This window comes from Equus caballus, chromosome 16, assembly GCF_041296265.1.
Source record: "Equus caballus isolate H_3958 breed thoroughbred chromosome 16, TB-T2T, whole genome shotgun sequence".
In the NCBI taxonomy this organism is placed as follows: Eukaryota; Metazoa; Chordata; class Mammalia; order Perissodactyla; family Equidae; genus Equus; species Equus caballus.
This window is the reverse complement of record NC_091699.1, coordinates 40,329,150-40,343,841: the sequence shown is the minus strand read 5'-3', so window position 1 is coordinate 40,343,841 and position 14,692 is coordinate 40,329,150. Positions and strand designations below refer to the sequence as shown.

The following is a 14,692-nucleotide window of genomic DNA, read 5'->3' as shown; positions in this document are numbered from 1 at the left end:
ATCCTTTTGAGTTTTGGTAAAAGAAATCTTGAATGGGACATTAGATTTGATTACTTCTAAAGTCTCTATGATTCTATGGTTTATCATTCCCAATTTAGGCCCATAGGGACTTGATTTCTATTTATCTAATGTAAACAATTGAGTCTTTAATTCGTTGCTGCTGAAATTAGGTTCTAGAAACATAGTTTACACAGAATGAGAAGAGAGGCAGCATAATCGAGTAGAAACATAGACTGTAGAGGGAAAAAAGCACACTGAAATCTCTTTTCTCGCTGCATTTAGGATGATGGGTCCCTTTTCTGGCAGAGTTTTTGAATATACTAAAGCTCATTAGCCTTAAACAAGGTATCTTGCACTTCCACACCAAAGAAAATCTTTTACTGCATCAATTTGAGGATGGCTGAAAGAGTGTTGGCAAACACTTTCATTGGTATTGATGATACCACTACACGGAGATTACCCAGTGGGTTTAGGACTGAACTAGTCAAAGAGCTGAAGTTAACCCTTCTTCTCACCCAAGAAAACATGAGATTACTATGATCTGCTCCCTGAGCTTTTCTCATCAGAGGCTGCTGTGCTGAGAGGAGACCTTCTCTGAGAAAGCTGAGAATTTTTTCAAGTGGGTAGGGTAGATTTCAAAAGGCACAATTCAGTGACTAGTACATTGTTAAATAAGCAAGCTTGTCCTTTCTCGTCCACCTGGACTGTCCATGATTATGATATAAGTGTGGTCCAGTGGCTGAAATTATGGTGATTTAAAAAAAATGCCAGAGTCAAAATTTTGCTTTGACAGAGTAGTATCTGTAACTAGTAATAATGCTGTTTTGGGCTGACTCAGTTGCTTTGAAATTGCACAACTCCATTGTGAGTAAATGAGAGGCAACCAATTATCTATAAAATAACAGCACGCACAGAGGAGAGTTTGATGAATTACAAACGAACTCTGCTGACACAACAGGATGTGGAAACCTACCTGCTCTGACTTTCTTTAAGAGTTAGGGGTGATACTTATATATTTTACAAACAACATACCCTACTCCATTCCGACATGGGGTGGGAGTGAGGACAGGGAGAAGATAAAAATCTTCCTCCACTGGTACACATCACTGCTTTAAAATTAAGTAGGAAACTTAGCATGGTGTGTATAGGTAGTAAATCTGAGTATTAAATACCTAAATAATTACTATGTTCCAGGAAGGATGCAAGATTAGGTAAGGAACGCAGATCTGCTGTCATCCAATGTAATTTAGAACATAGCCTAAAAGAGCCATTGCAGGACCCTTATCCCGGAACTCAGCCCAGTGTGTGGGAGCCAATGCATAAATTCACCTAAGCAGAAGGCAGATGTTGAATTCCTGGAACCAAATGATTGCCACCCTCATCAGGTGGAGAATGAGACATCTGCAGCTTCATTCAGCAACCCTTGGACTGTTGGCTTTTCCTGTGCACGGCAAAGGCAATGTCTATTTTTCACTACTGCTTAAGAAATTGCAACTCAAAGTCATTTTCTGCTAGGCAAAGGTTACAGAGAGCAGCCAAGACACTAAAACATCCTGCAGAGTTGTATGGGAAGATCAAGAGAATTCTTCTACGCAGCTAAGCTGATGTTGGTCCCTGATGGTTCCAAGGGGCTGAGTTTTGGAATGTTGATCTTTGTGGTCTGTGGCAGTTTTATCATGCTGAGGATTAATCTGGGTTTATACATAAAGAAGATATAGAACAGGGGTTTCCACTTACTGAGCAATTGTTAGGTATTTCCACTCTAAACATTTAACAGAGAACAGCTCTTTACCTATTACAGTAACTTTCCTATATAAGGTATCTCCGAGTATAGGTTTTCACATTCTAATCTGCAATATGTTGGTTTCTAAGGTAGACTGATGGCAAACAAAATGTTAAGGCCAACACTTTGGAGTTGGTCTCCCAGGAGAAGGAGTGGGTTCAGTCAGATCCAATCAGCCTAGAGACTGAGTGTGCCTGTGGGAGGCAGTGGGGCGTGGTACAGGGCTTCCTGCTTGGTGTCCTCTGGCCCAGTACAGAGAGTGGCTTCTCATCCCTGGGAAGCTAACTCTGGTTTCCCCCATGTGCCTTATCTTCTCTGCATGCCTGGTGGGGGACATGGGGAGCATTGGCTTAGGGGTTGGAGCAGATCTGGAGCCAGTTGGCTCTGGGTTTGAATTCTGACCTCTACTGCTGTTTTCCAAACACGGGAATCATTTGTCTGGTTAAGATAATTTTAAGTGATGTACATTGAATCTCTCTGTGGGTTATTTTTCTTTTAAACCTTGTGAATAAGTCAAATGGAGAGTCTCAGTTTGGTGCTGGACTTAAATACCTCTCTAAGGATGGCCAGCCTCTCTTTTTAACAAAAAGAGGGTGAATCTTGGGCCTGATAGGCAAGCAACTATGTGGAGCTGGAATTCATCAAAAGTGTTTTTCTTTACATTTATTTGTATGCTTAACTTCTAGTTACAAGAAATATTTTTCATTGAGGCTAAGATATAAAGTTTAATATAAATGAATTGAAGTTTAAAAAGTGAATCAAGTAAATTATAAGTGAACAATACCCTAGGTGGTACACAAAAATGAGGATAATCACGACACATGGGAATAAATGAAATTTGGGAAACGCTATACTTGCCCAAGTTCATATTATTTAGGCATGTGGTCAAAATGGTGGAGAAAAGATAGCAGGCAGCCTACGTGGGAATCAGCATGGTCTGGAACAACTTGAAAGTGAACAATGGCAGATGGGGCCCGTTCAGGCCTATTTTGCTGGAGAGGGTGGCATTAACAAGGCTGGCAAGGAAGTCCAGCAGGGGAGGAAGAGGGAAGTCCTCACAGTGGAACCAGGGAGGCCAGCAGACCAGGTGAAGAGGCTGAAGAGAATACTGGGAGGGTGCAAGGGGAGCTGAGATAGGGAGGTGGTGCTGGCTGGAGAAGTGAGCTCTTTTAGCAAGGTAGGCAGTACAAAGACTAGGAGAATGGCTTTTGGGTTTGGACTGTATCATTCAAATCTAAGATCCATCATTTACTAATCACTTACCTTGGAATAACACTTAACACGACTGAGTCTCAGTTTTCTCGTCACCAGTAAGATGGGACGATAACAGAACCTACGTCTTACAAATTCTTGGGCATGTTAGCTATTGTTAACAATTTCAGGGCTAAGCCCTATCATATCTGCCTTTGTGTGTGTTGCAAATTGTGCAGTCTTGTAGAATGAGCACCATCAAAGTCTTTAAACTGCCTCTGCCTAAGACTGACTTGCTGCTGAAGATATAACCAGGAAAGCTGGGAGAGGCCAAGTTTGTCTGAATTTCAGAGAAACAATATATTTTCTCTTTTTGAGGAAGATCAGCCCTGAGCTAACATCTGCTGCCAATCCTCCTCTTTTTTTGCTGAGGAAGACTGGCCCTGAGCTAACATCCATGCCCATCTTCCTCTACTTTATATGTGGGACAGCTGCCACAGCACAGCTTGAGGAGCGGTGCCATGTCCTCACCTGGGATCCGAACCAGTGGACCCTGGGCCGCCGAGGCAGAATGTGCGAACTTAACCGCTCCACTACCGGGCCCGCCCCCAGATAAACAATGTTTTTTAAGACCAAGTATGTCCAAATATTGCATGACTGCCCTATTTATTAACAAATTTCAAAAGTTCCATGAACTCCTTAAAACTGTATAAACATTTGGTGTGGAGAAGGGAGGAGGATGGATGTCAAAGAACCGGGTAGACCAATTCAATGATCAGGTTTCCTAAAAAAACATTTCCTTTTTCCTTTGTCTCTAAAGAGAAGTAGATCCAGTCCCATCATACCACAGGAGATGAAGATGCTCTTGGTGAAAACTTAGGACCCTACATTTAAGTCCCTCACCTCCAAGTGACTAGTTGTGTGCCATTCGGCACCCACGGTATCTCCTGGGTTCAGTTCCCACATCTGACTGCTGGGAAAACTGAAGGTGATTTGTTTGTTCTGTAACCAAAGACTCTTAAGGAGAGATATTAATGTTAATTTACAAATCCACAGGTACTATGGCAGTAGTTTGTATAAGAAGTTAGAATGAATAGCTTCCTGGCAAGACTTATAAGGCAAGTTGATTCACCTGGAAGACAGGAGATGTTAGGCCTCAAGGCAAGACAGAAGCAAAAACTGACAAAGCAAGGGATACAGGAAACTTGGGTAATAAATTTAAATTCTCTTAAAGTGTCTAGAAAATGCATTTCCAGGCAGAATCCTACAATTCAGCAAGCCTCAGGGAAAGCCTAGAGCTTTCTTGCCTCTCCCTGAAAGTACCCATTACATTAAAAACCCAGACAGAAAAAAAATGCAGTCTAGGAATTTGAGTCTGAAGAATGGTAACCCCATTTGAATGGGACATTCCAAAACGACACACAGGCTTTCAGAAGAGGAAGAGAAAGAGGTTTGCACTCATGCCCATAGGCCTATATGGTCTTGGGTAAACTAGCTTGATCCTAAAGAAAAAGAAAGGAAAAAATGAGAAGGTAAACAGTGGAAAAGGCTAAAAATAAAAATATCAAAGATAGCTTCTGCTAGCACCACACTATATCCCTTCAGGCAACTGGAGGCAGAGCTGACAAACAAATGGCATGGGAGAATGAAATAAGCTTTCTAGAATGCCTGGGCCTGAGCACAGCAACATGCTTGAACGATAATGAGGGAGAGGTAGGTGATACTGGGTCTTCAAGTAATTAAAGTGCTTTAAAAAGGAGGCTGGGGAGAAAAAGGCCAAGAAATGCACATACATTTTAAACTAACCAAAAAAGACTTACACTTTCAAGTGAAAATGGAAGACAATGAATGTGTTTTCTAGCTAAAAATCATGATCACTAAGTGCTTGATGCTAGTAGAAAATGAATTATATAAAATCGTATTTGCTCACTAACTGTTTTTAATTTGTATCTAATCTACTTCAGCAACTTATAATACAAACACATTTACACAAGACCAGATGAAGCAGACAATTCTAAATAGGAAAAAGAAACTATTTAGAGGAGAGACTCTTTGTCTGGGTCCATTATCCCTAAGGAGGTTTATTAACAGGGTTGCCAGATAAAACGCAGGATGCCCAGTTAAACTGGAATTTCAGCTCAACAACCAATAATTTTTTTAGTCTAGGTGTATCCCAATATTTCATGGCAACCCTATTTATCAATAGATTTCAGAAGATCCATGAGCCCCTTGACAATGTATAAGAATTTGTTGTGAATATGCATTCTGAAAAGGAGATTGGCTATAGCTTCCTACCAGTCTTTTTTCTTTTTCTTTTTTTGAGGAAGATTAGCCCTGAGCTAACTACTGCCAGTTCTCCTCTTTTTGCTGAGGAAGACTGGCCCTGAGCTAACATCCATGCCCATCTCCCTCTACTTTATATGTGAAGCCTACCACAGCATGGCTTTTGCCAAGCGGTGCCATGTCCGCACCCAGGATCCGAACCAGTGAACCCCAAGCCACCGAGAAGCAGAATGTGTGAATTTAACTGCTGCGCCACCATGCCGGCCCCTCCTACCAGAGTCTCAAATCTATGATCTCCCAACAGTTAAACATCATTAATGCAAAGAGATAATTCTTTCTTACCTTGACCTTTGCCTGCGGCCTGAGCTTCCTAGCAGCCACAGATAAAGAGAAACACAAAGGGCGGTTTCCCAAGTGGCAGCTGGGGAGAAGAGGCCCAGGGATAAAGAGGAGTGGGCCTGGGTGTGGCTGATGGGGTCTGGTGTAGAGAGAGCTCTTTCACAGGGCCTTACAGACTAACAGGAATCTGGGACTTGAGCCTGAGGGCCATGTAATTCCCTTAAAGGGTTTTGACCTCTTAAAGGATCAGGTTTGGGTTACAAACTATCTCGGGATGCTTTGTGGAAATTGGATTGGAGGCAGGCAGGAACAGAGGAGAGGAAACTGGAGAGAGGTGACAGTGGGCTGAGGGTGGGCTGGAAGGAAGTGAACAGACAGTTATATAGGAGGTGGTGTAGAGATAGGGAGGAAGAGGAGACCCCGGGGTTGGAATAAGCCTCAAGGGTCAGGGTGTTCTCCACTCCAGCTTTTACGTTTTTTGCTGCCACCATTATAGGATGTTGGTGAAGCTGCTTTTGCGTGTCCCCATCCTGGGCAGGGAGCCCCTTGAAGGGTCTCAGTGATGCCGAAGTGCACAGCGTACCTGAGTCATTGAAAGTAGACCCGCAGTGCTGCAGCTTCCGCTGCCATGTCCTCCTCCGATCTCCACAAGGCTGGGGAGTCCTCCTCCTCCTTGTCATGTTTCTGGAGCTTTGGGTAAAAAAATGGAAAAGGCTTATTAATGGATCCTTGAGATGTCCTTGAACAAGTGTTGTGGGGGTGGCTAAAGAGAATTCACAAATCAGAGGCCAGGAGGTATGTGTCTTTTAATTGCATTAGTTGCCCAAATTTCAAAATGGGGAGGTTTTATGTAAAAGTCCCTATTTCCAGCTTCTCTAATAAAATAACTAGATTAGGCTACTGTGGCACATTGGCTCCCTTGTAATTATATGCTGTGGCTGGAAGTGAGGGTTACAGATTTGGAGGAGGGGTCATCCAGCCATTTACCATAATCCTCACCACTCTCTAATCTTCTTATGCTTGGCAGGCATCATTCATTCATTTTATTTCCCAGACCTTGAAGGCATTGAGTTTGCTGCCCACCCATGACCATTCCCCCAAGCTGGCCTGTGGTTTACCTCCGATTCTTTCTGGCTTAGCCTCTCTCATATGAGCAGTTTTGTTCAGTGAACCAAAATAGCCCAAGCAAATTTATGATAATAATACAAGGGCCGTGAGTCCTGAGTAAGAAATAAGAGTATATCCATTAAAAGAGGCGTCACTCAGGCAAACATTAAATGAAGAAACAATTTATCAAAAAATTAGCAAGTGGTCTTAGTCAATTGAATCATTTTAAAATCCTCTTCAGATACCTATACTTATTTTAAAAAACATCCTGTATACGTCTCAGATTTACAGAGAGTGAATAAAATTTCAATTCTGTCAGAGACAGAGAAGATTTTTCAGAACTCTCTTCATTAGAAGAGCTCAATTTTCCCTCTTACCTTCTTATTGCAATTCGGTTTTATTAACTAAATTTGTTGTTCCTGTGTGTGGTCTATACATCGTAAAATGCTGAAGGCATAAATTCTCCACAGGATGCACAGGGTAGTATTTTGTCTTACGTCATTTGAGGAGATTGAGGCAAACGATTTAACAGCACCAATGATGGCTACTATTTATGAGGCGAAGCCCGGTTTCTTTGATATGTACTGTTTCATCGTGCATTATTTAATTTAATCCTTACAATAACCATACACAAGGCAGGGACTACTTAGCCCCATCCTACCAAGAAATAAACTGAGGTCTAAGGAAGTTCATTCACTTGTTCAAGATCACCCAGCCAGGCAGAGGTGGTGCCAGCTTTGTTCTCAACAGTGCTTGCCTTTTAATCTATCACAGAGAAACTGCAGTGCCACTGAAGAGTGGACAGTTCCACGCATCCTGCTCCACCCCACCAGGTGCATTCACCCCAAAGTCAGGTCCTTTGAAAACAATCTCGCCAACCCAAGCAAAAAGTCTGTCAACTCAAATAGTGCAGTTTGTTATCTCAGGCCAAAAACCATCTAAATCTAACCCAGAGACCCCCCCACCCTGGCGGCTGGCAGCAGATGGAGAAATTTCCCCATTATTTCGGAGTAAACTTTGATACAGAAGGCAAAACAGTGAGGGAAGGTAGCCCAGCTCTGCGGCTGAGCTGCATTTCCACAGGGGAAGTTTGAGCCTTAATGAGGCTCATTAGCATACAGTCGGGCCACAGATATGTTTATGAGGGCCATGGATCTTTCCGTTCAGAATTTGGCTACCAGCACGCTGGTTTTACATTTGCCACATAGATTTAATTCTCCTTAGTGGAAGAAAACCACATTAAGAAGTCATTTCCTTCCTTGCACAGGCAGATATGACGCAATTGCTACAGGCGACTCAAACGGGATTGCTATTTTTCTACTCAAGAACTAATTTTCATTTTGGTACTAGCTTTAGGTCTGTTATAAATCCATCTTGTAACGACTCAGTAGGATGACAAAGAACAATACAAAGCCCAGAAAATATAGCTTTCCTACTTCTGGTAGTGCCATCAGAAGACACCGAAATCAAGCATTAAGTGGCTTCATCAACGCAGATCATACGAGATGAATGCAAATAATTTAGAGCCTGCGAACGTTAATGCTTCCCTGGTTATTAGGCGACCGACTGTTATCGTCATATGCCTTACAGATGGCAACGTTGTGCCAACGCTTAGAAGTTGTTTATGGGAAATAGGAAATAAATAATACAAAAACTAATCATATTTGCAAAGCTCTATTGTATATGGTTTTTAAAAACGTACAGGTTTCCCTCCTACAAGCTCCAGATGGAAGCATGTGGCTTTCTTCAGCACACCATGCTCCACCCTGGCTGCCCATTGGGATCACGAGGGGAACTTTAAAAACTGCTGGTGCCTGGGTCCACCCTGAGGATTCTGATTTAATTGGTCTGGAGGCAGCTGGGTTTGGGGATTTTTTAAACTTCTCAGGCAATTCTAAGGTCCACCTACTGTTGAGTAGAAGTGCATCTGGGAGAAGTGTGTGTGTGTATGTGTGTGTGTGTGTGTGTAGACAGAGCCCACACACATACAGAAATAATACATTTGCCTTTAAGCTCATTGTTTATGCCCTTAGCCACAGTATCAAGGCTATCCTTTGCCAACCCTGCTGTAGAACTGCTTTTCTTCTATTCGTGTTCTTCAAAGGAGGGTCAGGGCCCCAAGGCTTGTCTCAGCAACACCAGGCTGCTGATCTAGTTCAGGAGCCTTTGAATGGGTTCCTTCAGTCTCTGCAGGAAGAGGAAGCACAGGAAAGATTCTGGTGGGCAAGACTTGTGTCCTAGAAGAGCCATCCCGGGAATTTGGACGTTAAACATGCTGTAGTTTGGAGGAAAGTTTCCTTCCCCAAGGCAACCAGAGAACCTGGTGGCTGCAAGCCATTGCCCAGCTAACAGAGAAAAGCCCCAATGATCTTAAACGGTGGCTTATCCAAAAGGCAGTATCTGCCTTGGGCGAGCTTTAATGGACTAGTTTCACTTCAGATGAAGCTTCCAGATTACCTTCGGCTCTCTGCAGGGAAAGGCAGTGACCACTTATAAAAACACCAGATATTTATTCTGTCCCTGCAATGCCAGGGACCAGCCCTGGCACTAAAGCACTGAACTACACAGCTCCCTTTCCTGTCGTCATGGGGCACCCAGGTAGGGAGGGTAGACACCAAATGGTTAATTACAAGTGAGAAGGGCATAACCAAATCGGAGGGATGCTGAGAGAGGCTAACCTAGTTTGAAAGGCTTTGAGTGCCAAGCTAATTTCACAAAGAAATAGCATGTTATAATAAAGAGTTATGGGGGAGAAGGGATTATCTAAGGAGAGCTCATCAAGGACTCTCCAAGAAGGTGATGTTATGCTCAAACTTTAAAAATGAGAAGGGCAAGCTCCTTAACCTCTCTGTGCCTCAGTTTCCCCCTCTATAAAAAGGGAATAGTAGAAGAGTGAGCAGTGATGCGTATGACACGTAGTAAGTTGTGCTTAGTGTTTGCTTCTGCTGCTGTTACTATTATTATTATTATTATCATCATTATTAGGCTGGATATACTGCCCCATGACAGTGACCACTGACCAACACACAGAGGTTGTTTCCAGGGGTAAAAGTACCTTTACTATCTTCATGGTTCCCCAGTGACCTGTATCTTTTGGACCTTAACCTCTTTATAAAAAGATTGAAAACTATGATCAGAATTCAGTCCCATACCAACTAATCTAATGGGACCTTCAAGTCTGAGGAGGAAATTGAGCTCCTTCGGCTCTAAAATGACCTGCAGTAATGCTAACTCTCAGGGTTGTTGTAGGGAGTGAATGAGGTCTGAATGGATGCTCCTCACAGGTAAAGGTTAAAGTCCCAGAGTAAAAGCATGTGGGGAAGGTCAAATGCAGTCAAAATTACCCTGGGAGCATGCTTGCCAGATTTAGCAAATAAAAATACAGGGCACTCAGTTAAATTGTTTTGGTATATCTCACACAGTATTTGGGACATACTTATACTAAAGAATACTCATTGTTTATCTGAAATTCAATTTTAACTGGGCTTCCTGTATTTTATCTGGCAACTCAATCTAGGAGACCCCTTAGAAAGGTACCGCTGGAAGTGCTTGGCTTGTATTTGGCTTGTTCCCAAACCTGCCTAGCTGTGACTCCTGGAAAATACAGAGGAGGTTGTCCAAAGGAGAGCAATTTCCAGGCTAGTATTGTGTGCACTCCAGGGCTTAGTATTATTATTGCATGAGATGCAGAGTAAATCACCAGCACTATTTAAATTCCATAGTTCATCAGTTCTAAGATGCACACTTTTTCACACTTTAACATCTCTGAAGTCAAAGCCTGTCCTACCATCAACAGTGTGTCATAATTTAATTGGCAGTGTTTTTCTTTCTTAGTTGTACCTAAAATAGCAGGGCTTCTTCCAACTGACAATGTCTGGGATTCAACACACTGCACTTCTCCGTCTCTCCTCCCGGCACTTACGTCACACAAGTTAAACGTGACTCAACTCTCTGTGAAAATGCTCAGCACCATCGCTGACTGAATAAATATTCCTTTTCTTCTCCCAGTGCCACAGCAACAGTTGAAACCATTTCACAGATGCTTGGTTCTTTGGAGGAAACTGCACGTCAAAGTGACAAAGTATGCAAACTTGAACCGAAGTCTTTATTTGCATTCAACAGATTGAAGTCGGTGATGGCTCGTCCAAGCTAATTCTATTTCTACACAGCTTTGAAAAGGGATTTTAAAATACATATATCTGCAGTCACTCCACTTTATCTGCCTGAAATGATTTTTGGGGAAAGTAGCGTTAATAGGATTTCTGATTGAAGTACTGATATGTGTCGATTTTGACATTTGCTCCTTCCTGAGCATTGAGTGTGTTAGTACAAGGGATGTGGGGTCATGATTAATTCCCTGATGCAATGCAATGCAAACTGCCTTGGCTATTGACGTTTTTATAGCTCTGTAATGGAATACAGTTGGAGGAATGATTCACAACAATTCAAATGTTCTTCAGAATTTGGAACTAACCTGTAGTAAAATGCCAAATTGTCTTCAAAGAGGGGAAAAACAATTTAATGCCGCTTCTTAAAGAAGCAAGTGGCTGAATATAAACGTGGGTGTTGTCATAAAATACATTAATATATTTCATTGTTATTAGTTTTGTAAAAAGAATATAAAGAGCAGGGAGCTTAAATAAAACATTTCTTATGGGTTGATGATTCTGTTCAGACAGGTGTTTATATAAAGTCTTGAAAGGGAAATAATTTCAATGAAGAAGGAAGTAAATCCTTACTTTTTTAGATCCAATTCTCTGTTACTACTTTCAATTGAGTCCACAAGCCTTTGTTGAGCACGTGAAGCATTCCAGGCACTGCCGAGCTCTCATGAAAGCTATAAAGATGAATAAGCCAAAATCTTTGCCTTCTGGAGTCTCACTACCCAACAGGGCAGACAGATCCATACGTTCATAATTTAGTATGTACAAGTCAGTCTGGTATAAGTACTGGACTAGAAGTTCCGTCCTATTGTACTCAGAATATCTAGGGGAGAAAGTAGTTCTTGCTGGGGTAGGGGTTTGGGTTGACTTTAAAAAATCAGGGATGTGCACTGGGCTTAAAAGATAGTGACGGGATTTTAAGGAGGGTTATTTTGGGCAATGGGAACAGCTTCAGCAAACAATGATGTGTGCCAGCTCTCCTGCAACTTGTGCCCAAGGCTGGCTTCACCAACTACTAGCAGTGTTCTCTCCTGAAAAATCCTTGGTGTTCTAGGCATGCCTGACTATCCATCAGAGTTGTTAAGAGAGCTGAAATTTTGTTGCCATTTTTTTCTTTTTTCTTTTTCTTTTGCAAGGGAAGATTTCTCCTAAGCTAACATCCGTTGCCAATCTTCCTTCCTTTTTTTTTCCCTCCCCAAAGCCCCAGTACACAGTTGTGTATTCTAGTTGTAAGTCCTTCTAGTTCTTCTGTGTGAGCTGCAGCCACAGCATGGCCACTGACAGAGGGCTGGTGTGGTTTCATGCCAGGGAACCGAACCTGGGGCCACCGAAACGGAATGCGCTGAATTTTAACTGCTAGGCCATCGGGGCTGGCTTTAGTTGCCACTTTGAGAAGCCTTAACATTCTGTTGTTTAAAGATGGAACACACACCCCAGTAGCCCAGAAGATGCCCTCCAAGTCTACAATTCAAAGGTGCAAATAGGTTTGAATTCTACTGAGAGACAGTTAGTCCCTTCCTAATCGTCTTTCAGTCCTTCTGATTAACCAGAAAGGAAGTCTCAGTTGGCACTAGCACATCCTGAACATGGTATGAATGTGATCTCTAACAGAAAGAGTGGAGCCACTCAGACTCCAGCTAGGATATAATAAGACTGTTTTGTTTAGATTGTATTTGCGTTTAGGGTTATCTACCATTTATGATGTCATTTCAAGTTTCCTTTAAAAGTAAATTTGTTTAAGTTAAAAATGAGTCAATTTAAAAATATATATTAAGTAAAACAGTGTGGGAAATACGGCAGGCAACACAGCATTAACCTTGGGAGACGGTCCAGAGGAAGAGAGTAAGCTGGGGTCAGGGCGCTGACTGAAACTGTGAGGCCGAAGCGTGGGCCTTCCAGACCATGGAAGTGGTTGTTTCTATTAGGTTGAACTGTAGAAAGCTTCAGAATTTTTTTTAACAGATCTTGGAAGTCAATAATTTCATATTCTAAGAGGCCTGAAGAAAAACAGCATAATGATCAGTGGGGATGGCAGAAAGTTGGGTAGGGGTAGCGGGGTCTGGAGGAAGTCCTCACTGAAGAGGTGACATTTAAGCTAAGACACGAACAACAATTAGGAATCCGTTAAGCAAAGAGCTGGCAGAAAGGGTATTTCAAGCAGAGGGAACAGCAAGTGCAGAGCATCGAGGAAAAGGGAAGCTTGGTGGTTGGGTAACTGGCTAGAATATAGAGTGAGGGAGACAGCAGATCACTTGCAGCCTGTGGTGGTGGCTAAGAAATTTGGATTTTATTTTTGGTGCAAAGAAGACATTAAAGGGCTGGAAGCAGGGAAGTAAGAGGATGAGGGTAACTTTTCATAAAGAGTGGCCTGGCTGGGGCTGGCCCCGTGGCCGAGTGGTTAAGTTCGCGTGCTCCGCTGCAGGCGGTCCAGTGTTTCGTTGGTTCGAATCCTGGGCGCGGACATGACACTGCTCATCACACCACGCTGAGGCAGCGTCCCACATGCCACAACTAGAAGGATCCACAACGAAGAATATACAACTATGTACCGGGGGCTTTGTGGAGAAAAAGGAAAAAATAAAATCTTAAAAAAAAAAAAAAAAAAAAAAAAAAAAAAAAGAGTGGCCTGGCTGGAGTATGAATTAGAGGGAGGCAGCTACTGAGACAGCCAGACAAGAAATGACAGGAGCTGGGGTGGCATGGACTAGGAAGGGGGCAGAAGGGATGGAAGGGAGCTCAGTTGCCCCATAAACCGTGGTGAGTGAGTTAGTGGCAAAGGGCGCAGTTAGTGACAGTGGCTCAGTGCCTCCCTATAGACAGACCTTTGCCTCTGACAGTTTCCTTCCTGGCACTTTGTCAAGGACACTTTGATCCTGGCTCTCCTGCTCAAGGCTGCTCTAAACCAGTGTGAAAATCACTCCCTTCCTGCCCAATATGTGCCTCTCTTCAGTCACACACTTCTCAAAGTCCCCAAGTCCCCAACAAGCCTTCTTGGACCAGTTAGATTGGTGTTGAGTTATATTTCATAGATCTGGATGTTGTCTCACTTTCTCTGTCTCTGTCACACACACACAGCCCAGCATCCTTTGAGCACGTTTCCTCCCCAAACACCAAAGGCCCTTTCTCTAAGTGCTGGTTATTGAGCAGATAGTCACCCCTGTGGGCTTTCTTGGTGTCCTAATGAATCATCTCTTGCTTTCACTTGATGCAATAAAAAAAAAAAAAAATGGCCTTGTGCCGCCAAGTCTGGCTGCCACTCTGCTTCCTCAGAACACTGAGGTTCTTCAAATCTTTCTTTGTGCAAAAATATGTTAATTGTCTCCCTTCTTACTCTCTAAGGGATCCTGTGAGCTGGACCCCTGGGCTAATCGCTACATTGTGAGACCTCTAAGTGCAACCAAATTACCTCTGGTTCCCTCTGTTCCCTGTGAAGTTTCCAAGGCCCAGTTCCTTGCCCTTGATGGAGAGAAATTCAGGTAATCAACAGAGTATTCATCATTTGACTAGTTTCTAAAGCTCTGACTTATGCCTCACCTGCTTGAGTAAAAGCAAAAGTTTTTTTTAGTGCTGCCAATGGGGCCAAAATGCTGAAATAAGCTCTTATATTAATTAATGGCATCCTACTTTCAAGGAGTATAGAGTGTTGATGTTTAAGAATTTGTAACCCCCAAAAGTGTTTATTAACTAGAAAATCACTGCACTGGAAAATAATTATGCCAAACCACAGTGCTATAACAGAACCTAAGTGCTTATCCAATTATATGTTAAAGTATCACATTGTCAAGCAGATTGCCAAAGCAGCAAATGAGACTTTCCAGCATCACCA

The 14,692-nt window shown here is 42.7% G+C and overlaps 1 protein-coding gene across 7 annotated transcripts in view; it reads right to left on the bottom strand.

The window, feature by feature from the left end:
• Positions 1–14,692, bottom strand: part of FHIT (fragile histidine triad diadenosine triphosphatase) — a 1,347,126-nt gene that overhangs the window by 18,385 nt on the left and 1,314,049 nt on the right. For all 7 annotated transcript variants that reach the window (XM_014731565.3, XM_023621204.2, XM_070238724.1 and 4 more), the window contains one exon: positions 6,180–6,286. In XM_014731565.3, the coding sequence (XP_014587051.1) occupies positions 6,185–6,286 (102 nt within the window). In that variant the 3' untranslated portion in view covers positions 6,180–6,184. The remainder of the gene's footprint in view (positions 1–6,179; positions 6,287–14,692) is intronic.